This window comes from Melanerpes formicivorus, unplaced genomic scaffold, assembly GCF_026170545.1.
Source record: "Melanerpes formicivorus ecotype bairdi unplaced genomic scaffold, bMelFor1.0.p_v2 SCAF_9, whole genome shotgun sequence".
Taxonomy (NCBI): domain Eukaryota; kingdom Metazoa; phylum Chordata; class Aves; order Piciformes; family Picidae; genus Melanerpes; species Melanerpes formicivorus.
Window position 1 is genome coordinate 2958798 of NW_027142361.1, and position 22255 is coordinate 2981052.

At 45.5% G+C, this 22255-nt stretch overlaps 1 protein-coding gene across 23 annotated transcripts in view; it reads right to left on the reverse strand.

Moving 5' to 3' along the window:
- DST (dystonin) overlaps positions 1 to 22255 on the reverse strand; it is a 523559-nt gene that overhangs the window by 7155 nt on the left and 494149 nt on the right. For 13 of the 23 annotated variants that reach the window (XM_068142981.1, XM_068142971.1, XM_068142968.1 and 10 more), the window contains 7 exons: positions 16921 to 17075; positions 16690 to 16764; positions 15821 to 15838; positions 11488 to 11605; positions 6798 to 6866; positions 5821 to 6020; positions 5249 to 5359 (listed from right to left, as the gene is read on the reverse strand). In XM_068142981.1, coding sequence (XP_067999082.1) covers positions 5249 to 5359; positions 5821 to 6020; positions 6798 to 6866; positions 11488 to 11605; positions 15821 to 15838; positions 16690 to 16764; positions 16921 to 17075 — 746 coding nt within the window. The remainder of the gene's footprint in view (positions 1 to 5248; positions 5360 to 5820; positions 6021 to 6797; positions 6867 to 11487; positions 11606 to 15820; positions 15839 to 16689; positions 16765 to 16920; positions 17076 to 22255) is intronic. The other 10 variants (XM_068142977.1, XM_068142972.1, XM_068142987.1 and 7 more) reach the window with 4 other exon arrangements.

A 22255-nucleotide genomic window follows, 5' to 3' on the forward strand; every position in this document is an offset into this window, starting at 1 on the left:
GAACCAACCGTGACTCTTTGTTGCCCATTCAGAATCTGATTCGTCAGTTGGAGAGTCAGAAAGTCATCAGCAAAACTCATTCACCTTTCAACAGTCCAGTGTGGCCTGTGCAAAAGCAGAATGGAGACTGGCGTCTGACAGTCGACTACTGAGCCCTGAATGAAGTAACACCACCTATGAGTGCAGCAGTACCAGACATGATGGAGCTGCAGTATGAGCTGGAATCCAAAGAGGCCAAATGGTATGCTACCATAGACATTCCTAATGCATTTTTCTCTATTCCCATAGCAGAGGAATGCAGGCCTCAGTTTGCTTTCACCTGGAGAGGAATGCAGTACACTTTCAACAAGCTGCCAATGGGCTGGATTCACAGCTCAAGCATCCATCATGCAGTGATCCACGATGCTCTGGAGAATGGTAAGGCTCCAGAACACATCCAGTTCATCGATGATATCATCGTCTGGGGTAAAACTGCTGAAGAAGTCTTTGAGAAAGGTAACAAAATCATTGACATTCTTCTGAATGCAGGTTTTGCCATCAAGCGAGACAAGGTGAAAGGACCTACCACAGAGATTCAGTTTCTGGGAGTGCGGTGGCAGGATGGACGCTGACACATTCCAGTGGATGTGGTAAATAGAGTCTCTACCATGGCAAATCCCACGAACAAGCAAGAGACCTTACGTTTCTTGTGGATAGTGGGATTTTGGAGACTGCACATCCCTGGACACAGTCAAATTGTGAAACCTCTGTATGATGTGCCTCGAAAGAGAAACAATTTCCCCTGTGGACCTGAACAACAAGCAGCCTTTGACCAGATAAAGCAAGAGGTAGTTCAAGCAGTGGGTCTGGAACCTGTCCGGGATGGTTAAGACATTAAGAACATTTTGTACATGACTGCAAGTGACAATGGTCCAACCTGGTGCTTGTGGCAAAAAGCCCCAAGTGAGACACGTGGACGACCTCTTGGTTTCTGGAGTCGAGGTTACAGAGGTTTAGAGGCTAAGTATATTCCAACAGAGAAAGAAATTCTAGCTGCCTATGAAGGAGTAAAAGCATCTTCTGAAGTAATTGGAACTGAATCACAACTTCTCTTAGGTCCCAGATTACCAGTTTTGAACTGGATGTTCAAAGGCAAAGGCTCCACACCACATCATGCCACAGACTCAACATGGTCTAAGTGGATGGCTCTGATAACACAGAGAGCTCGAATGGGAAATCTTGAAAGACCTGGTCTAGTGGAGGTGATCTCAAGTTGGCCTGAAGGTACCAACTGTGCTAAACCTCCAGAGGAGAAAGTAACTCGTGCTGAGGAAGCTCCTCCTTACAATGACCTTTCTGATGATGAAAAGAAATAGGCTTTGTTCACAGAAGGTTCCTGTCATCTTGATGGAAAGAAGCGAAGGTGGAAGTCTGCAGCGTGGAGTCCAACACACCGAGTTGCAGAGGCAAAGGACGGAGAAGGAGAATCCAGTCAGTTCGCAGAGGTAAAAGCTGTCCAGCTAGCTCTCGACGTAGCTGAACGTGAGAGATGGCCAAAGCTTTATCTCTACACCGACTCATGGATGGTAGCCAATGCTCTATGGGGTTGGCTAAAGAACTGGAAGAAGAGTGGTTGGCAGAGGAAAGGAAAACCCATTTGGGCAGCCAACCTGTGGCAGGACATTGCTGATCGAATCGAGAGAATTCCAGTGAAAGTGAGACACATCGATGCTCACATTCCTAAGAGCAAAGCTACTGAGGAACAGCAACACAACCATCAGGCAGATCTAGCTGCAAGAGTTTCTCAAGTAGACATGGACTCTAATCTTGATCTCGACTGGAAACACCGAGTTGAGATATTCTTAGCTCGGTGGGCTCATGATTTGTCAGGACATCAAGGCAGAGATGCAACATACCAATGGGCTCGTGACAGATCCATAGACATTTCCATGGATGCTATCACACAAGTCATCCATGACTGTGACATTTGTGCTGCTATTAAGCAGGCAAAGCGAATTAAGCCCTTGTGGTATGGTGACAGATGGTCCAAGTACAAGTATGGTGAAGCTTGGCAGATTGACTACATCACTCTACCACGTTCTCATTCTGGTAAGCAATACGTGCTTACTATGGTAGAGGCAAACACTGGATGGTTGGAAACTTATCCAGTTCCACATGCAACTGCACGCAAGACGATTCTCGGTCTGGAGAGACAAATCCTGTGGAGACACGGAACTCCAGAGAGGATTGAGTCAGACAACGGAACTCATTTCAAGAACAACCTTGTAAAGATGTGGGCAAAAGAGCATGGCATTGAGTGGATATTCCATATTCCCTACTATGCACCAGCTTCAGGGAAGATTGAACGCTACAACGGTTTGTTGAAGACCACTCTTAAAGCCATGGAGGGTGAATCTTTGAAAAACTGGGAAAAACATTTAGCACAAGCAATCTGGCTGATAAAGTAAGAAAGTAGAAGGTGATAGAGTTCCTGTTGTTAGAGAAAAGAATCTGTTAGGTAAAACTGTTTGGGTATTTTCACCCTCAGGAGAGGCTAAACCTGTCTGAGGGGTGGTTTCCGCTGAAGGTGGTGAAATTCAGTGTATTCCACAAAGAAATTTAACTTTAGCTGAAAGAGGTTAATTTCAACCTGTTGTACAGCTACATCGCGTCCAAAGGAAGAATCTACGAGGAATCTATGGTGCACGAACCCTGAGAACCCTGAGAGCCCTGAGTCAACTAAGAGACCCTGAGAATCCCTGTTTCCCTTTTCTTCGCTTCGTCGGCAAAGAAATAAACTGTTTTCCATTTTTCTCATTTCCTGATTTTCTTGGACTTTTGAATCATCCACATCTGAGCATAGCCGGAATGGACTATGAACTTTACTTACAAACTGTAAATATTGTTTTGGATTGGATGGACAATTTGAACAGCCAATGAAATTGTTTAGAAGGGGTGGACTGTGACCGTTTGAGGCTGTGCTTTTAAGAAAGGGACACTGTGACTGAATGTTTTATAAACAAAGGACAGGTCTAAACTAATTTCATTGGTGGATTGGCAGAGTACTGCCTTAAGTTTTGATTCCCAGAGAGACTTTTGGCAGTCTTGCACTTTTTCCCCCTCCTTCTGCAGCTTACAGCTTCTGGGCTTTTGGCCAGACTGACCTTGGACAGATAAGGCCTCTACTAACATATTCTGCTTTAATTAACAATTGCTCTTTTTCTCTCTTTTTAACCCTCTTTGGGGATAAAGGGGAGAAAAGGGGGGTACGGGGGGTGGAACCCTCCTCAGCAGAGGACTGAATTTCATTCCTGTATTACTTTGTTGTATATTTCTGTGTATATATTGTAAATACTGTAAATTGTGTATATAACCTGCATTTCCTAAACCGCTCGTAAATACAGCACATTCCTTTGCTCATCCGCCTGTGATTTTTCTTTCATTTTTTTTTCCCTTCACTTTGGGGGGAGGAGAAGGCTGAGGCCTTCCCCTCTACCCTCGACACATGTGATGCCGAATTTTGCCCCAAAAGGCAAGAATAACTGCCTAAGAGACTCAGTTTAAGTCAGATAGACAGGAGGTATTTTATTAGCAACGCGTCGGAGAAATCACTAAATGGATTTCTACCTTTCCCGTAACAAAAGCATGTCTTTTATACAGTTTTGGATGTGGTATTGCATCAGATCACATACATAATCATATCTCTGCATACATATTCATAAGAGGCGTGGTGTAGGCGGAGCGTGGGCGGGGACATCTCTTTTGAGGATCCTCTTGGTGGTCATTCCGGTGGCCTTCATCATGGGCAGGGGTCTTCTGATGAGTCTTCCTCTCTTAAACTTTTGAACCCTTTCCTAATTTGGTCAATTCCCGGTGTGCCTGGCTTAGTTTTACTGACTGGACAAGGCTGTTAGGGTCAGTTTGACCTTTCTGGTTCTGAATCATGCTTACTTCGTCAGCCCTTATCACTTATCTTCTTTTTCTGTCACAGTGTCCCAGGCCTCAGCTGATTTATTACTCTATGTGGTTTGTGCTCCCTTCCATTGCTTCACATTCTCGAAAGCTATCTGTTTTGGGACTTCACATGTCTATAAACCCTATAAAAAAAAGTAACATCAACTAATCTTACAATTCAGTTACCAGCTAAGAGATGAAAGAAGATACAGGAATATATTAGAAACTGAAAACTGACTCAGCTTTTTGCTTCTTCTAAACCTTCACCCCCAGTGCTTGTAGTGCTGTTAACACACAGAGGCCTGTGGGGTACACCAGCTCACACAGAGCAGGGAGTAAAACGTTCGTTATGCACCTTTGAGCAAAGCCACGATGAGCTCCTGTAAGCTTAGCAGCTGAAGGCATCACTTGTATAGCAACAAGCAGCAGGTAAAGTGCAGATTTGTGAAAAGCAGATACAACAGAGCTGATAGCAGCAGCACAAGTTTCCCCTCACCAAGCTCAGTCTAACCCAGTGCACAAGTAATTCCAACAATCAACAGGTTTGCTGCCTGATCCAGCTGTACAAATTTCTCTGACTGTAATGGCACTAGAGCATACACTTTGGCTCCAAGCCCATTCAACTGCTGGTCATACAGCTTAACTGGCTGCACAGTCCTAACTGCTGCACTTGCAATTTCTATGCAAGTCATGGGCTAAAAATAAGACAAAGCTCGTTTCCTGTAAAGTCATAAAATAGCTGTCTTAGAGCAATGACTGGTCAGAACCCTCTTAAACAAAACTTTCTATTGTTGGAAAGGTTTATAGATCACAGATGGTCTTTTGTGCCACCTTCTTCACAGTCATTGGGTATTTCTTTGCTTAGTAGTTTTGCATTGGAAATCTTGATTTATTACCTCATTCCCATAGCTCATGAATATTACAGTATTTTATGAACCCAAAAGAAACAATTTTAGGAAAGAAACCTGCAAAGTATACAAACAGTGGGTCTTTTTTCTTTTTTTTTTTTTTCTGAAAAAGCACTCTTCCACATTTGTTCAGACAGCTCACTGCATACTTTTATGATTTATTAATCATTTACACTTTAAACATACATTAACTGAAGCTGAGTTTTCCTAAAAGTGAAACACATGACAAGTAGAACAGGGAAAAAAAATAGTAAAGCAGTAATTTGACAAAAGTCTAAAATAAAGGCAGTGCATTAATATGTAAAGGGTGGTGCAACACTGAAGCACTGAAACTCTAGTGGCTGTTAGTGAAGTGACAGTTTTAGTGAAGGAAGGTCATTAGACTAGAACATCTGTCCTTACTGTACCTCTGCAGATGACCCTTGATAGTCTGAGGATTCTGGCAGCTTAGAAGGAGTTGACGTTTTGCTGTTTGTCAACCATGGCTTACCAGAGTTGCGTGTTAAATGATGGGGTGTCTGTATGAAACAATGGTAAATCATAATGTGAAGGATAATAGATGGAAAACAACGTCATGGAGAAGGACACCTAAGCTTTCGCAGGGACAAATCTCATAGTAGAAATAAAAAGCTAAGCAGAAAGAGCGGATGACAAATGTTCTGAAATGAAGAGCTGGCAGAGCTTATTTTTAAAATGCAATACAGAGGTTCATCGCTTTTTCAAAGCCATTTCCAAATTGACATTTCATGTGGCGCCTTAAGAGTAAAAAACCCTTCTATTCCTTTGTTGCAAACAAACAGTAGAAAAAAATTAATAAAGACTTCTCAGATCCTCCTCAGACTATGAAACAAAAGCAAGGTATTTCTTCCTTATCACCTAGGGAAAGCACCAATACTGTTGGGACAAGGGAAAAAAAAAAAAATCAGAAAAATCTAGACCCAGTTTGTTAACCAGTGCAATACTGTAGGTTTCTCCTTACCTTCAGTGTACTTGTAGCAACTGCTTGTGGGACAGCTGCCTGGCCAGCTTGACTTGACAGAGAAGTAGATCTATTGGGAGAAGCACCCCTTGAAGAGGGTCGTGATCTACGGCCCCTTGGTCGGAAAGCTGCCATGCTTTGACTGGCACCATCTGCCAAAATGAACTTTTCACGTAGCTCCACATTTGTCCTCCCTTTAGCTGCATCAAAGAAAGGCAGTCACTTAGTTACGAAAATTGTCTCAAGGCTGTTTATTGTCTTTTTTGCCATGCCAACTCCAGCACATTTTAACAAAAAAAAAAAATGCATTACTGTGTAATGCATTTATTTTGGACACAGAAGAGTTATGTGCAGAACTCAATTATTCTAATACTTTATGCCAGCAGGAATGAACCACTGTCAAAGGAAGTCAGCAAGATAATGGAATGCTCACGTGCTAAATCATTGTTAATCCATCAACTATTAATACAGAGACACAACCTGATGAGCATTTTTGCTAACTCTATAGCTACTTGTAATAAATAATACTTGCTTGGATGTTCCAGAAGAAATTGCTAAGTACAAACTACAGGAAAGCAGCAAATATATTTATTCAGAATTATGAAGTTATGTAGTTTGGCAACATGCAATGATGAACATAAAATTCAAATTTGATGAGGTAGTTGGTGGCTAAGCACTCACACACATATGCAAACACATATATGAGAGAATGTTCAGCAGGAGGAGATGCCAAAACATGTTAGCATTTAAATGTGTCAGTGTGAATGAAAATTGTTTTTGAAACACTCTTTTAAGTGTGTCAAAAAAAAATTAGCTTGGATTAGCTTGCAAAGCACCAGCCCATGTAGGAACACATTAAGCTACATATGATGGGTGAAGCATATTGTTAAAAGTAAATATATTGAAAAAGTGGGAAGGAAATGAAGAGAGAGGAGGAGAAGAGGAGGAGGAGGAGACAAAGAGAGGGGTTTGCCAACCTATAGTAGGCTGAGTGGTAATTGAAGAGTTTGATTCCGAACGTAACATTTTACTCCCGTGATGATGAACTAGAAAAAATGACACAGGACATGGGTCACAATAAAGAAAATTGTTAGCAGGAGAAGAAATCAAGTACAGCAGCTGCATATGCAAAAGATTTGGAGCACCAGGCCAAAAGACAGGGCTCAGAGCAAAAGCTGTCTCTAAGTGCTCTGAGGTGAGCTCTCAAAAGTCACCTACACAAAAAGGAAATAGTGCTTGTATAGACTGAGCTGCAATCCCAAGTGTACCTGCGTAACAGTATTTATCTGCTGACATACAGAAGTAATGTAAACTAAAAATATGTTAAATAACTAGGCCAAACACTTTTAAAGCTCTTTAGGAGAACAGTTCTTTGAGATATGATTACTGAGATCTGAATACATGACAAGCCCTTGGTGAAAATGCTCAGTTCCCTCAGTGGCAGGGGTGTACGCTGAGAGGAATGGGAGAACCCACACCATCAACAATTGGCTCAGGGGATGGTGCCAGAGGTAGAACTTTGGGTTCTATGACCATGGGACAACTTTCACCGCACCTGACTTGCTGGGTCCTGATGGGGTGCATCTATCTAGAAGGGGTAAGAGAGTCCTGGCACTGGAGTTGGCAGGGCTCATTAGGAGGGCTTTAAACTAGGTCTGAAGGGAGTGGGTGAGGCAATCGGTCCCTCTGCAGAGGAAAGAGTAGGTCAGAAGGCAGGGTCAATTGAGAAGTCAGGAACCCAGCTGAGATGCATGTACACCAATGCATGCAGCCTGGGCAATAATCAAGAGGAGTTGGAGGTCCTGATCCATCAGGGCGACTATGATATAGTCGCAATCTCAGAAACATGGTGGGACAACACACGTGATTGGAGTGCTACAATGGGGGGCTACAGGCTCTTTAGGACAGACAGGCGAGGGAGAAGAGGAGGAGGGGTGGCTCTGTATATTGGGGAGTCACTCTCTGCCACAGAACTTGAGGTAGAAGATGAGGGAGTTGAGAACCTGTGGGTTAAAATCAGAGGGCAGCCTCACAAATCTGACATCCTGGTTGGAATCTGTTACAGACCACCCAACCAGGATGAGGAGGCTGATGAAGTATTCTACAAGCAGCTAGAGGCCGTCTCAAGATCATCAGATCTTGTCCTTGTTGGCGACTTCAACCTCCCAGATATCTGCTGGGAACTTAATTCAGCAGGGAGGAGGCAATCCAGAAGATTCCTGGAGCAAATGGAGGACTGCTTCCTGACACAGCTGTTATGCGAGCCTACCAGGGGACAGGCTCTGCTTGACCTGCTGTTCTGCAATAGGGAAGGGCTGGTGGGAGACGTGATCGTGGGAGGCTGCCTAGGGTGCAGTGACCACGAGATAGTGAAGTTTTCAATATGCAGGGAGACAGGGAGGACTACCAACAGAACCTTCACCCTGGACTTCCGGAGGGCAAAGTTCAGCCTGTTTAAGAAACTTGTCTGCAAAGTCCCCTGGGTACCAGCCCTCATGAACCAAGGGGTCCAGGAGGGTTGGACCTACTTCAAATAGGAGCTCTTGAAGGCACAGGAACTGGCAGTTCCCACATGCCGAAAGGCGAGACGGCGGGGAAGGCGATCGGCTTGGATGAGCAAGCAGCTCCTGGAGGATTTAAGGGGGAAGAGGAGGCTGTATCACCTTTGGAAGGAGGGGAAGGCTTCTCGAGGTATGTTCAAGGAAGCTGTTAGATTATGTAGGAATAAAATTAGGGAGGCAAAGGCCCAGCTGGAACTGAAGCTGGCCACCTCTGTCAAAGATAATAAAAAGCATTTTTATAAATATATTAACAATAAGAAGAAGGGCAGGAAGAACCTGCACACCCTAGTGGACCTGGAGGGGAACATGGTGACTGAAGACGAGGAGAAAGCTGAGGTCCTGAACACCTTCTTTGCCTCAATTTTTAACAGCAAGGCAGGAGTTCAGGACGAGTGGCCTCCGGAGCTGGGCGATGGGGTTGGGGAGCAGTGTAATGCCCCAGAAATCCATGAGGAATTAGTTCGGGACCTGCTGAGCCACTTGGATATTCACAAGTACATGGGACCGGATGGGATCCATCCTAGGGTGCTGAGAGAGCTGGCAGATGTGCTAGCTAGGCCACTCTCCATCATTTTCCTCCAGTCCTGGCTCACCGGTGAGGTCCCAGATGACTGGAAACTGGCCAGCGTGGTCCCCATCCACAAGAAGGGTCGGATGGAGGAACCTGGAAACTACAGGCCGGTCAGCCTGACCTCAGTGCCAGGGAAAGTGATGGAGCAGATTATCCTGGCGGCAATAACGGCGCACCTGAAGGATGGCCAAGGGCTCAGGTCCAGCCAGCATGGATTTAGGAAGGGCAGATCCTGCCTCTCCAACCTGATCTCCTTCTATGATCAGGTGACCCGTCTGGTGGATGTGGGGAGGCCTGTGGATGTGGTCTACCTGGACTTCAGCAAGGCCTTTGACACCGTCCCCCACAGCAAACTGCTGTCTAAGCTGTCAGCTCGAGGCTTTGACCAAAACACTCTGTGCTGGGTTAGGAACTGGCTGGAGGGGTGAGCCCAGAGAGTGGTGGTGAATGGTGCCACATCCAGCTGGTGGCCAGTCACCAGTGGCGTCCCCCAGGGATCAGTGCTGGGCCCCGTCCTCTTTAACATCTTCATTGATGATCTGGATGAGGGGGTCGAGTCAGTCATCAGCAAGTTTGCAGATGACACCAAGTTAGGATCAGATGTTAGTCAGTTAGAGGGTAGAAAGGCTCTGCAGAGGGACCTCGACCAACTGGACAGATGGGCAGAATCCAATGGGATGGCATTTAACAAGTCCAAGTGCCGAGTGCTGCACTTTAGCCACAGCAATCCCATGCAGAGCTGCAGGCTGGGGTCGGAGTGGCTGGAGAGCTGCCAAACAGAGAGGGACCTGGAGGGACTGATTGACAGCTGCCTAAACATGAGCCACCAGTGTGCCCAGGTAGCCAAGAGGGCTAATGGCATCCTGGCCTGCATTAGGAATAGTGTGGCCAGCAGGAGCAGGGAAGTCATTGTGCCCCTGTACTCTGCTCTGGTTAGGCCGCACCTTGAGTACTGTGTCCAGTTCTGGGCCCCTCAGTTTAAGAAGGACATCGAAACACTTGAACGTGTCCAGAGAAGGGCAACAAGGCTGGTGAAAGGCCTTGAGCACAAGCCCTATGAGGAGAGGCTGAGGGAGCTGGGATTGTTTAGCCTGGAGAAGAGGAGGCTCAGGGGTGACCTCATTGCCCCCTACAACTACCTGAAAGGTGGTTGTAGCTGGGAAGGAGTAGGTCTCTTCTCCCAGGCAACCAGCATCAGAACAAGGGGACACAGTCTCAAGCTGTGCCAGGGGAGGTTTAGACTCGAGGTGAGGTGAAAGTTCTTCACCGAGTGAGTCGTTTGTCATTGGAATGGGCTGCCCAGGGAGGTGGTGGAGTCTCCATCCCTGGAGGTGTTCAAGAGGGGATTGGACGTGGCACTTGGTGCCACGGTCTAGTCATGGGGTCTGTGTTCATAGGTTGGACTCGATGATCCTCGAGGTCTCCTCCAACCTTAGTTATACTGTGATACTGTGATACCTCAAGCTCTGTATGAAGCTGTTTGTAAACCCGGGTCCCAGCACAGAAGCTGTGTAAGGTAGCTGACACTGGAGTAAGGTTGGCAGGATAGGTGATATCTCTGCCTTCACTAGCTCATTTGCCCCTCCTAAATTTCTCTGTGCTGTCCTTGCACTATGACAATATTCACTGTGATTCTGCACAACCCCTGAGAGGTAAAAATGCAGTAAATTTAATTCTGCTAGTAATAGGATAGAATTATCTAGTTACAGGTCAGCTCAGTTTGAACACAGTCATTATTGTATTTTCTACAATTTTACTACTCTGGCTATTATTGGACTTGTGTATCTCTTGCTTCAGAAATGGCTTCTTTCCTATCTCAAATTGTTCCTCAAAGAACAGTGACAGACAGAGCTTACTTTCCCCACTACAGAGGTGAGCTGTTTGAAACATTAAGATGCCATTATGTTGCTGTGCACTGATCAAGCAGGGGCCTGGAGGGCAGGGCAAGGCGAGAGATTGCTTCCCACTTGCCCAGAGCGAAGTCCTCCCAACAAGAACATTTTCCTGCTGCTCTGTACAAAGCTCATGGCTCTGTGAAGTGGTCTTGGGGAGGATGCCAATGAAAAGACAGGGCTACAAAGGCAGAGCCTGAAAGCCTGAGCACAGTCACTGGCCAAAGTTGATTCTGCATTGTTGTTGTTATTCCTCAGCTCAATTGCCTTACTCTGATTTATTGCCTCAAAACTTCTCTCTTGTTGAGAACCTTTTATTGGACATTTCTGTGTGCTGTTTCTGCTAAGTCATACAAATAGCTTACATCCCATCAACTCTAGGTGGCCTAAATTAAATTCTTACATTACACCTCCTAATGCTGGAAGAACAGTGCAGGAGACACCACAGTTATTCTAGACATAGACCAGTGCAAGTGAAGAGGATCTTAATCACGAGATTGAGAGTTTACAAGAACAGTGACATTTAGTGAGATGATGTTTACAGAACTGCCATTTTATACAACTCAATCTCCATCTTGAGACAATGAATGCTGACTGTATCCTAATAATTATCTGCATCCATTTTAACAGTTGTGTTACATACCCCTGCAAGGATCATTTTTCACTAGGAACTCATCAAGTGCCATCCAGCCACCTCCAACACGAACCATGACTGTACTTCTTAGGATACGAACAAGGCGCAGTTGTTGAGAGTCACCAAACTGCAATAAAAATCAAATAACATTTCAATGCAGTTCAGTAATAGGTTAAAAATCAGACATTTGAAAAAGTTTATTTTGCTATTTAATTAGTAGTAAATGCTAAGACATCAGATTTATTTATGCAGATTATTAAAGCTGTTAAGATTTCAAATCAGATGCTGCTGCATTAATCCAAAGGAGATGGCAGGATGGTAAGAAAGAATCTCAGGTTTTATGCTTGATTCTCAAATGTCTGAGCTCATAAAGGAAGCAAAATTAGTATCACATTATTTAATTGGTTACAGTCTGCATATGTGCAAATTAATGAAGACTTATTTGCATTATTCCACTGTTAAAATCTTTAGCAAACTCTTTTGGAACAGTCTAGTTTTTAATTATGTCAGCTGAAAGGAAGGCAGCATCACTTTAAATGACCAGTGTGTGGGCTGGAAATTCAATGCATTAAGAGTGTTGCACACTTGTACTAATCAATTCATTTACAGAGGTATTTTCAGGTATAATGTTGATGCTGCTCACCTACAGCAAGTTGCATGTGGGGAAAGGAACATTAAATAAGCAATGAATGATTGATAGCTCTCATTATTGTCCTTTGTTATAAACTGTTTGTTACTGTCTACAAATCAAGGTTCTTCACAATTCAGAGATGCACAAAAACCTGTTTCACACTAGCTCTTGTACTAGCACATTTTCCTTTGGGCTGAGGGCCAGGCCTAACCTACCTTTCATTCTTGAATCCTGTATAACAAAACCTGTATGTAGTATCACTGTTCAAATCCAGATCAAAGAAAACACAAGCAAAACACTGACCCCACAAGCTCACAAATTAAAACTAACCAGAAGAATTCAGTACTTTTGTAGCTAATGCCACTGAAATATTTATTCTGCTATCAGATCATCAGGTCACATGTAGTGCTCTCACATACACACATGCGGAGCACTCTCTGAAACCAAGAGGAGTCAAATACATCTCTTTGGGACAATCTTTGATCCTTGGAAGAGGCTGGCCATAGGTCAACTGTACCTACTTGCTCCAGTAAGGGGACTGAAATGCCTTAAATGAAAACCACAAAAACGTGCTTCCTAGTTGTTAAATGACTTTAGCTGTTTGGTACTACATAAGCCAAGAGGAAAGAGTTAAGTTTTAAAGGAGTATTACTTTTAGGAACCAAACAAAAGCAAAGCTTGCTGCTAAATTCAATACAATTTTTTATTATAAATATGAACATTCACATGAGCATTACTAGTAATGGCTTTTTAATAATGCATTCAGTATGTGCCAAACATATGCAGACCCAAGTTAAAAAGTGAAATGGCATCCAAATCAATGACATTTATTTTCATTAGCTTGTTTCTAATGAGAAGTTTTTCCTTGAGATTCTACAGATCCTATATTTTTTCTTTATTTTTTTTCCCCATATCCCAGTTTAATTCTTGCCTTAAACTCTACCAGGCAACTATACCAAGGGTCACATACACTTTGGAAACTGCCTAGGCGGTGGTTCACTCAGGCAGTGGGGTTTCCGCAGGTATCTATCAGACCATTTGTAATTCAGACCATTTCCTTCTCAAAATAGCCTGATGCTGTTCTGCACCAGTAAATGTCAGATCTTTACGAAAGCACTGTCTTTTTCTCAAATCTGAGAGTACAGATGGCAGATAAGAGAATTAACATAATTTCAAACAGTCTTTTCAAATATAAGATTGTTCTATATGTGGAAAATTTTAAATTATTACTTATATTGCTTGAGGCATGTAGTAAGATTACTCACTGCTCTTTGTACTTTCTTCTATGCTTCAACAGGCTTTGCCAATAAATAAGAATGCAACTGGCGGATGTGCTAGCTAGGCCACTCTCCATCATTTTCCTCCAGTCCTGGCTCACTGGTGAGGTCCCAGATGACTGGAAACTGGCCAACGTGGTCCCCATCCACAAGAAGGGTCGGATGGAGGAACCTGGAAACTACAGGCCGGTCAGCCTGACCTCAGTGCCAGGGAAAGTGATGGAGCAGATTATCCTGGCAGCAATAACTGCGCACCTGAAGGATGGCCAAGGGCTCAGGTCCAGCCAACATGGATTCAGGAAGGGCAGATCCTGCCTCTCCAACCTGATCTCTTTCTATGATCAGGTGACCCGTCTGGTGGATGTGGGGAGGCCTGTGGATGTGGTCTACCTAGACTTCAGCAAGGCCTTTGACACCGTCCCCCACAGCAAACTGCTGACTAAGCTGTCAGCCTGTGGATTGGACCACTACACTCTGTGCTGGGTTAGGAACTGGCTGGAGGGCCGGGCCCAGAGAGTGGTCGTGAACGGTGCCACATCCAGCTGGAGGCCAGTCACCAGTGGTGTCCCCCAGGGATCAGTGCTGGGCCCTGTCCTCTTCAACATATTCGTTGATGATCTGGATGAAGGGGTAGAGTCAGTCATCAGCAAGTTTGCAGATGACACAAAGTTAGGGGCAGATGTTAGTCAATTAGAGGGTAGAAAGGCTCTGCAGAGGGACCTCGACCGACTGGAAAGATGGGCAGAGTCCAATGGGATGGCTTTCAATAAGTCCAAGTGCCGAGTGCTGCACTTTGGCTATGGCAATCCCATGCAGAGCTATAGGCTGGGGTCGGAGTGGCTGGAGAGCTCCCAAACAGAGAGGGACCTGGGTGTGCTGATCGACAGCCACCTGAATATGAGCCAGCAGTGTGCTCAGGTGGCCAGGAGGGCCAATAGCATTCTGGCCTGCATTAGGAATAGTGTGGCCAGCAGGAGCAGGGAGGTCATAGTGCCCCTGTACTCTGCTCTGGTTAGGCCGCACCTTGAGTACTGTGTCCAGTTCTGGGCTCCTCAGTTTAAGAAGGACATTGAGACACTTGAGCGTGTCCAGAGAAGGGCAACAAGGCTGGTGAGAGGCCTTGAACACAAGCCCTATGAGGAGAGGCTGAGGGAGCTGGGATTGTTTAGCCTGGAGAAGAGGAGGCTCCGGGGTGACCTTATTGCCCTCTACAACTACCTGAAGGGTGGTTGTAGCCAGGAGGGAGTTGGCCTCTTCTCCCAGGCAACCAGCACCAGAACAAGGGGACACAGTCTCAAGCTGCGCCAGGGGAGGTTCAGACTCGAGGTGAGGAGGAAGTTCTTCACCGAGCGAGTCATTCGGCATTGGAATGGGTTGCCCAGGGAGGTGGTTGAGTCATCGACCCTGGAGGCGTTCAAGGGGAGATTGGACGTGGCACTTGGTGCCATGGTCTAGTCGTGGGGTCTGCGGTGTCAGGTTGGACTCGATGATCCTCGAGGTCCTTTCCAACCTAAGTGATACTGTGATACTGTGATAGATTTTTAATATCTCTACATTTAAAATAGCTCATGCTGTTAACATTAGCATTTCCAGAATGACTTATACATATTGCCTTTATACAAGCATGAGTAAGATACCAATGTTGTCCAGTCTCTGGTTTGTGTCAAGTATTTCCATTCTTACCAGGGAAGCATGATTTAACGATTTAAAAAGCTTTGTATCAGTATATACCAAGGGAGGAAGTTAGCCCTGGTTAGCATAGCCTCCCTGTACAGCTGAACAGTGCCACTGCGGTCTGACTCACTGCTGATCTAACTGACATTATAGATCTGCCACAGGTCTTTGAAATCACTTGGCATAAGAAAATGTCTGAATTGGAGCAGCAAGTTTAATTTGCCTGTTTTCAAAATATGTATTTAATGACTCACTGCATTAGTATATAAAATACTAACAGCCAGCTAGGTTCTTAATCATACTGGATTGTATAGTTTGCTTTTTTTTTTTTTTTAATTTGCCTTTTTTTTTGTTTGGTTGGTTTTGTTTTTAATTTATAATAAGTATGACACTGATATCTGTGTTTACTGTGATTAGTTTAATTTGATAGCCTAAAAAATACTGTGTAGAATTTTGAAGAATTATTTTTTTTCACTGGGAATTGCTGCTGAGACAATTATCTGGTTCCCTTGAAAGTAATCTCCTTAATGAAGAGAATGGCAAAAGCAAGCAGGTGAGGGATTGAAGAGGAGAGATCCTGAGACAAGGAATGCCTCACAGTATTTAAATACCACAGCTGACCAGTAACGAATTAGCTGAAGATGAAAGGATGGCAAGAAGACGTAACCATTGCAAGCTTAAACCACTATGCATTAGAAAAAAAAATAGAAGGGTTAAGAAAAAAAACACAACTTCATTAACACATTCCACTGATTTATACCTGATTTCCCAGGAAGAACTGATAAGAAATGAAAAATGGAAGAAAGACACGATTAGTTTCCAGGATATTCTCTATAAGACTCTAGAACACATGCAAACTAACACATTAGACATTCTAAATACCTACTTCAGAGCAGGTAGCTAGCCAACCAGACATTGAATATTGGGAAAATATTCAAGGCCTTTGTTTCCTTCCCAAAGCTGTCTCTGTGGTCTTTTAAAATAATTTACAAGTATTTAGTAAACTCTCTTAAGCAAATATTGCATATGTCATCTGAAATCGTTCTGGTTAATGATTCTAGGGGTAGCAGCTCCTTCTCTACAATGTGTTATTTATTTTTCTGTGATCTAAAATTGTTCTGCAGGTATCTAACCCAGTAGCTGAACTTCTTCAGAAGGAAGTCTGTGCTATAATAAAATGACAAGGGAGGATAGAAATGGTTGAGTAGACTTTGGTAAAAGATTTTTAAAGTATGATACAATAACACAGGAAAATATTACTGTTTTTATGAAACTAACAGAAAATCAGCTACAGTTTAAACACTTCAGGAACACAGGCAAAAAGATTGGCCTTTAACAAGCTGTTGTATGTATGTATGCAGTTAGCTTTAAAAATTCCTGTACACTGAAAATAGTTTCAACAAAAATAAATATAAGCAGCAGCATTTTCCATATTTTTAGCCTAGTTCTAACAAGGAGAAAAAAAAAACCAAACAAAACCACATTAAATGTAGACAAGCTTAAAGTTAGAAAACATACCATTGTCATACAAAATTCCTGTAAATTAATATAGCTTAATCCCTTGCATTAATCATGTCACGTGAAGAATCCTTAGGCTGAAAGAACTAAGAAGATCCTTAGAGGACTTACCTTGTACTTGTTATCCCCGATCTGTTCCACTTGAAACCGTTTTGCACATTTACATTTAGCTACCTGCCTTGTAACCTGCAAAAAACCACAACTGGATGATTACTCCTAATATCCCATTTCTAAACATTTGCAGTAACTGGTGCACTTCAAATTATACAGAAGTGAAAATAAATTATGGAAGAACATGACCCCAGTAAAATACAATTCAATCTAAAAAAACAGAGAATGTACCTCATCTTCAATTTTGTCAGCATCTGTGAGAGGCTTGTATGCATCCTTGTTTGGATGAAGAGCTGCTACAAATTCATAATAGTCAATATACCCATCCCCATCTCTATCAAAAATGTCTGCAACAGCACTCATTTCAAGTCTGCTTGTTGGGAATTCTGTAAGAGAAACACACCAACAAAAATCCATGTTTTTTGTCTTTTCAATCTCATTACAATGAAAGCTTTTATCACTAATTTTACAAGATTTTTTAGGCAGTAGGTGACAGACAGTGGTTATCAAAAAACCCAAGGACATTCAAAAGAATGGAGGCATCTTTCTGAAAAAAAATCTGGATCTCCAGTGTTACCTAGATACTGGATTAAGATGGGTATCATAGCATGGGCTTGAAAAGAGACACAGAAATGAACACCCAGATTGAACTCTAAAATATATGTTTGAGTTTTTTAAACGTTTTGACCTACAGATTAACAAGACAGATTCTTAGTGAGGAAAGGTCAAGTGAGAATTTCACTGCTAGTTATGTCTGGGATGCAGAAATGTTCATGGTGTTTCATGAATCTTCTTTAGATCAAATACACAGCAGCAGAGTATTAATCCATGCAAATATTCTCTACAAAATGGTCATAAAAAATTTTAAATGGTAAACAGGGATTAAACCATGAGTATTTTGCAGTTATAGCAGGCTGATACCAACAGAGTTAAATGAGTAAGTTGCTTAACCTCTTGGTGCTATCAGGGATTTTTCCATCAACTCCTGTCAATTTATGTCAACAGTGATATGCATGCATACAGACTATATCACTGAATTTCCTGTAGCATTAGAATAAACCTTTATTAGAATAAACCAAACCAGGTTGGAAGAGACCTTCAAGATCATCGTGTCCAACCCATCAACCAATCCAACCCACCCAAACAGCTAACCCATGGCACCAAGCACCCCATCAAGTCTCCTTCTGAACACCTTCAATGACGGCGACTCCACCACCTCCCCGGGCAACCCATTCCATAGCGCAATCACTCTTTCTGTATAGAACTTCTTCCTAACATCCAACCTGAACCTCCCCTGGCACAGCCTGAGACTGTGTCCTCTTGTTCTGGTACAGGCTGCCTGGGAGAAGAGACCAACCTCCGCCTGTCTACAACCTCCCTTCAGGTAGTTGTAGAGAGTGATAAGGTCACCCCTGAGTCTCCTCTTCTCCAGGCTAAGCAGCCCCAGCTCCCTCAGCCTCTCCTCATAGGGCTTGTGTTCCAAACCCCTCACCAACTTTGTTGCTCTTCTCTGGACTCGTTCCAGCAAGTCAACATCCTTCCTAAACTGAGGGGCCCAGAACTGGACACAGTACTCCAGGTGTGGCCTAACCAGTGCAGTGTACAGGGGCAGAATGACCTCCCTGCTCCTGCTGGCCACACTGTTCTTGATGCAGGCCAGGATGCCATTGGCCCTCTTGGCTGCCTGGGCACACTGCAGGCTCATGTTCAGCCTACCATCAACCAGCACCCCCAGGTCCCTCTCTGCCTGGCTGCTCTCTAGCCACTCTGACCCCAGCCTGTAGCACTGCATGGGGTTGTTGTGGCCAATGTGCAGAACCCGGCATTTGGATGTGTTAAATCTCATGCCATTGGATTCTGCCCATCTGTCCAGCCTGTCGAGGTCTCTCTGCAGAGCCTCTCTACCCTCCAGCAGATCAACTCTTGCCCCCAGCTTGGTGTCGTCAGCAAATTTACTGATGATGGACTCAATGCCCTCATCCAGATCATCAATAAAGATGTTAAAGAGCACAGGGCCCAGCACTGATCCTTGGGGCACACCACTAGTGACTGGCTGCCAGCTGGATGTGGCACCATTCACCACCACTCCCTGGGCTCGGCCCTCCAGCCAGTTCCTAACATATCGCAGTGTGCTCCCGTCCAGGGAGCAGGGGGAAAATATATACACTTCAATATTCTCCTAGCGAATAGCTTTAGCATGAGATCACAGTATCACAGTATCACAGTATCACTTAGGTTGGAAAGGACCCCGAGGATCATCGAGTCCAACCTGACACCGCAGACCCCATGACTAGACCATGGCACCAAGTGCCACGTCCAATCTCCCCTTGAACGCCTCCAGGGTCGATGACTCAACCACCTCCCTGGGCAACCCATTCCAATGCCGAATGACTCGCTCGGTGAAGAACTTCCTCCTCACCTCGAGTCTGAACCTCCCCTGGCGCAGCTTGAGACTGTGTCCCCTTGTTCTGGTGCTGGTTGCCTGGGAGAAGAGGCCAACTCCCTCCTGGCTACAACCACCCTTCAGGTAGTTGTAGAGGGCAATAAGGTCACCCCGGAGCCTCCTCTTCTCCAGGCTAAACAATCCCAGCTCCCTCAGCCTCTCCTCATAGGGCTTGTGTTCAAGGCCTCTCACCAGCCTTGTTGCCCTTCTCTGGACACGCTCAAGTGTCTCAATGTCCTTCTTAAACTGAGGAGCCCAGAACTGGACACAGTACTCAAGGTGCGGCCTAACCAGAGCAGAGTACAGGGGCACTATGACCTCCCTGCTCCTGCTGGCCACACTATTCCTAATGCAGACCAGAATGCTATTGGCCCTCCTGGCCACCTGAGCACACTGCTGGCTCATATTCAGGTGGCTGTCGATCAGCACACCCAGGTCCCTCTCTGTCTGGGAGCTCTCCAGCCACTCCGACCCCAGCCTATAGTTCTGCATGGGATTGCCATAGCCAAAGTGCAGCACACGGCACTTGGACTTGTTGAAAGCCATCCCATTGGACTCTGCCCATCTTTCCAGTCGGTCGAGGTCCCTCTGCAGAGCCTTTCTACCCTCTAATTGACTAACATCTGCCCCTAACTTTGTGTCATCTGCAAACTTGCTGATGACTGACTCTACCCCTTCATCCAGATCATCAACGAATATGTTGAAGAGGACAGGGCCCAGCACTGATCCCTGGGGGACACCACTGGTGACTGGCCTCCAGCTGGATGTGGCACCGTTCACGACCACTCTCTGGGCCCGGCCCTCCAGCCAGTTCCTAACCCAGCACAGAGTGTAGTGGTCCAATCCACAGGCTGACAGCTAAGTCAGCAGTTTGCTGTGGGGGACGGTGTCAAAGGCCTTGCTGAAGTCTAGGTAGACCACATCCACAGGCCTCCCCACATCCACCAGGCGGGTCACCTGATCATAGAAAGAGATCAGGTTGGAGAGGCAGGATCTGCCCTTCCTGAATCCATGTTGGCTGGACCTGAGCCCTTGGCCATCCTTCAGGTGCGCAGTTATTGCCGCCAGGATAATCTGCTCCATCACTTTCCCTGGCACTGAGGTCAGGCTGACTGGCCTGTAGTTTCCAGGTTCCTCCATCCGACCCTTCTTGTGGATGGGGACCACGTTGGCCAGTTTCCAGTCATCTGGGACCTCACCAGTGAGCCAGGACTGGAGGAAAATGATGGAGAGTGGCCTAGCTAGCACATCTGCCAGCTCTCTCAGCACCCTAGGATGGATCCCATCTGGTCCCATGGACTTGTGGATATCCAAGTGGCTCAGCAGGTCCCGAACTAACTCCTCATGGATTTCCAGGGTATTACTCTGCTCCCCGACCCCAACGCCCAGCTCCGGAGACCACTCGTCCTGAACTCCTGCCTTGCTGTTAAACATTGAGGCAAAGAAGGTGTTCAGGACCTCAGCTTTATCCTCATCCTCAGTAACTGTGTTCCCCTCCAGGTCCACTAGGGTGTGCAGGTTCTTCCTGCCCTTCTTCTTATTGTTAATATATTTATAAAAATGCTTTTTATTATCTTTGACTGAGGTGGCCAGCTTCAGTTCCAGCTGGGCCTTAGCCTCCCTAATTTTATTCCTACATAATCTAACAGCTTCCTTGAACATACCTCGAGAAGCCTTCCCCTCCTTCCAAAGGTGATACAGCCTCCTCTTCCCCCTTAAATCCTCCAGGAGCTGCTTGCTCATCCAGGCTGGTCGCCTTCCCCGCCGGCTTGCCTTCCGGCACATGGGAACCGCCAATTCCTGTGCCTTCAAGAGCTCCTGTTTGAAGTAGGTCCAACCCTCCTGAACCCCTTGGTTCACGAGGGCTGGTACCCAGGGGACTTTGCAGACAAGTTTCTTAAATAGGCTGAAGTTCGCCCTTCGGAAGTCCAAGGTGGAGGTTCTGTTGGTGCTCCTCCCAATCTCCCTGCATATTGAAAACTTCACTATCTCGTGGTCACTGCACCCTAGGCAGCCTCCCACGATCACATCTCCCACCAGCCCTTCCCTATTGCAGAACAACAGGTCAAGCAGAGCCTGTCCCCTGGTAGGCTCGCTTAACAGCTGTGTCAGGAAGCAGTCCTCCATTCGCTCCAGGAATCTTCTGGACTGCCTCCTCCCTGCTGAATTAAGTTCCCAGCAGATATCTGGGAGGTTGAAGTCACCAACAAGGACAAGATCAGATGATCTTGAGACAGCCTCCAGTTGCTTGTAGAACAACTCATCAGCCGCCTCATCCTGGTTGGGTGGTCTGTAACAGATTCCAATCAGGATGTCAGACTTGTTAGGTTGTCCTCTGATTTTGACCCACAGGCTCTCAACTACCTCATCTTCCACCACAAGTTGTGTGGCAGAGATTGACTCTCTAATATACAGAGCCACCCCTCCTCCTCTTCTCCCTCGCCTGTCCCTCCTAAAGAGCCTGTAACCCCCCATTGTAGCACTCCAATCGTGGGTGCTGTCCCACCAAGTTTCTGAGATGGCGACTACATCATAGTCGCCCTGATGGATTAGGACCTCCAAGTCCTCTTGCTTGTTGCCCAGGCTGCGTGCATTGGTGTACACGCATCGCAGCTGGGTTCCTGACTTCTCAACTGACCCTACCTTGCGCCCTACTCTTACCTCTGCAGAGGGACCGATTGCCTCATCCACCCCCTTCAGACCTAGTTTAAAGCCCTCCTAATGAGCCCTGCCAACTCCAGTGCCAGGACTCTCTTACCCCTTCTAGATAGATGCACCCCATCAGGACCCAGCAGGTCAGGTGCAGTGAAAGTTGCCCCGTGGTCATAGAACCCAAAGTTCTGCCGCTGGCACCATCCCCTGAGCCAATTGTTGATGGTGTGGGTTCTCCCATTCCTCTCAGTGTACACCCCTGACACTGAAGGAATTGAGCAGAACACCACTTGAGCTCCTGCCCCATCAATCAATTGTCCAAGGGCCCTGAATTCCTTCTTAATTGTCCTAGTGCCCTTCCTGTCAATCTCATCACTCCCAGCCTGTATTACCATCAGAGGGTAATAGTCAGTGGGCTGGATTAATTCAGGGAATCTCTTCGCAATGTCCCTAACCCCTGCCCCTGGTAGG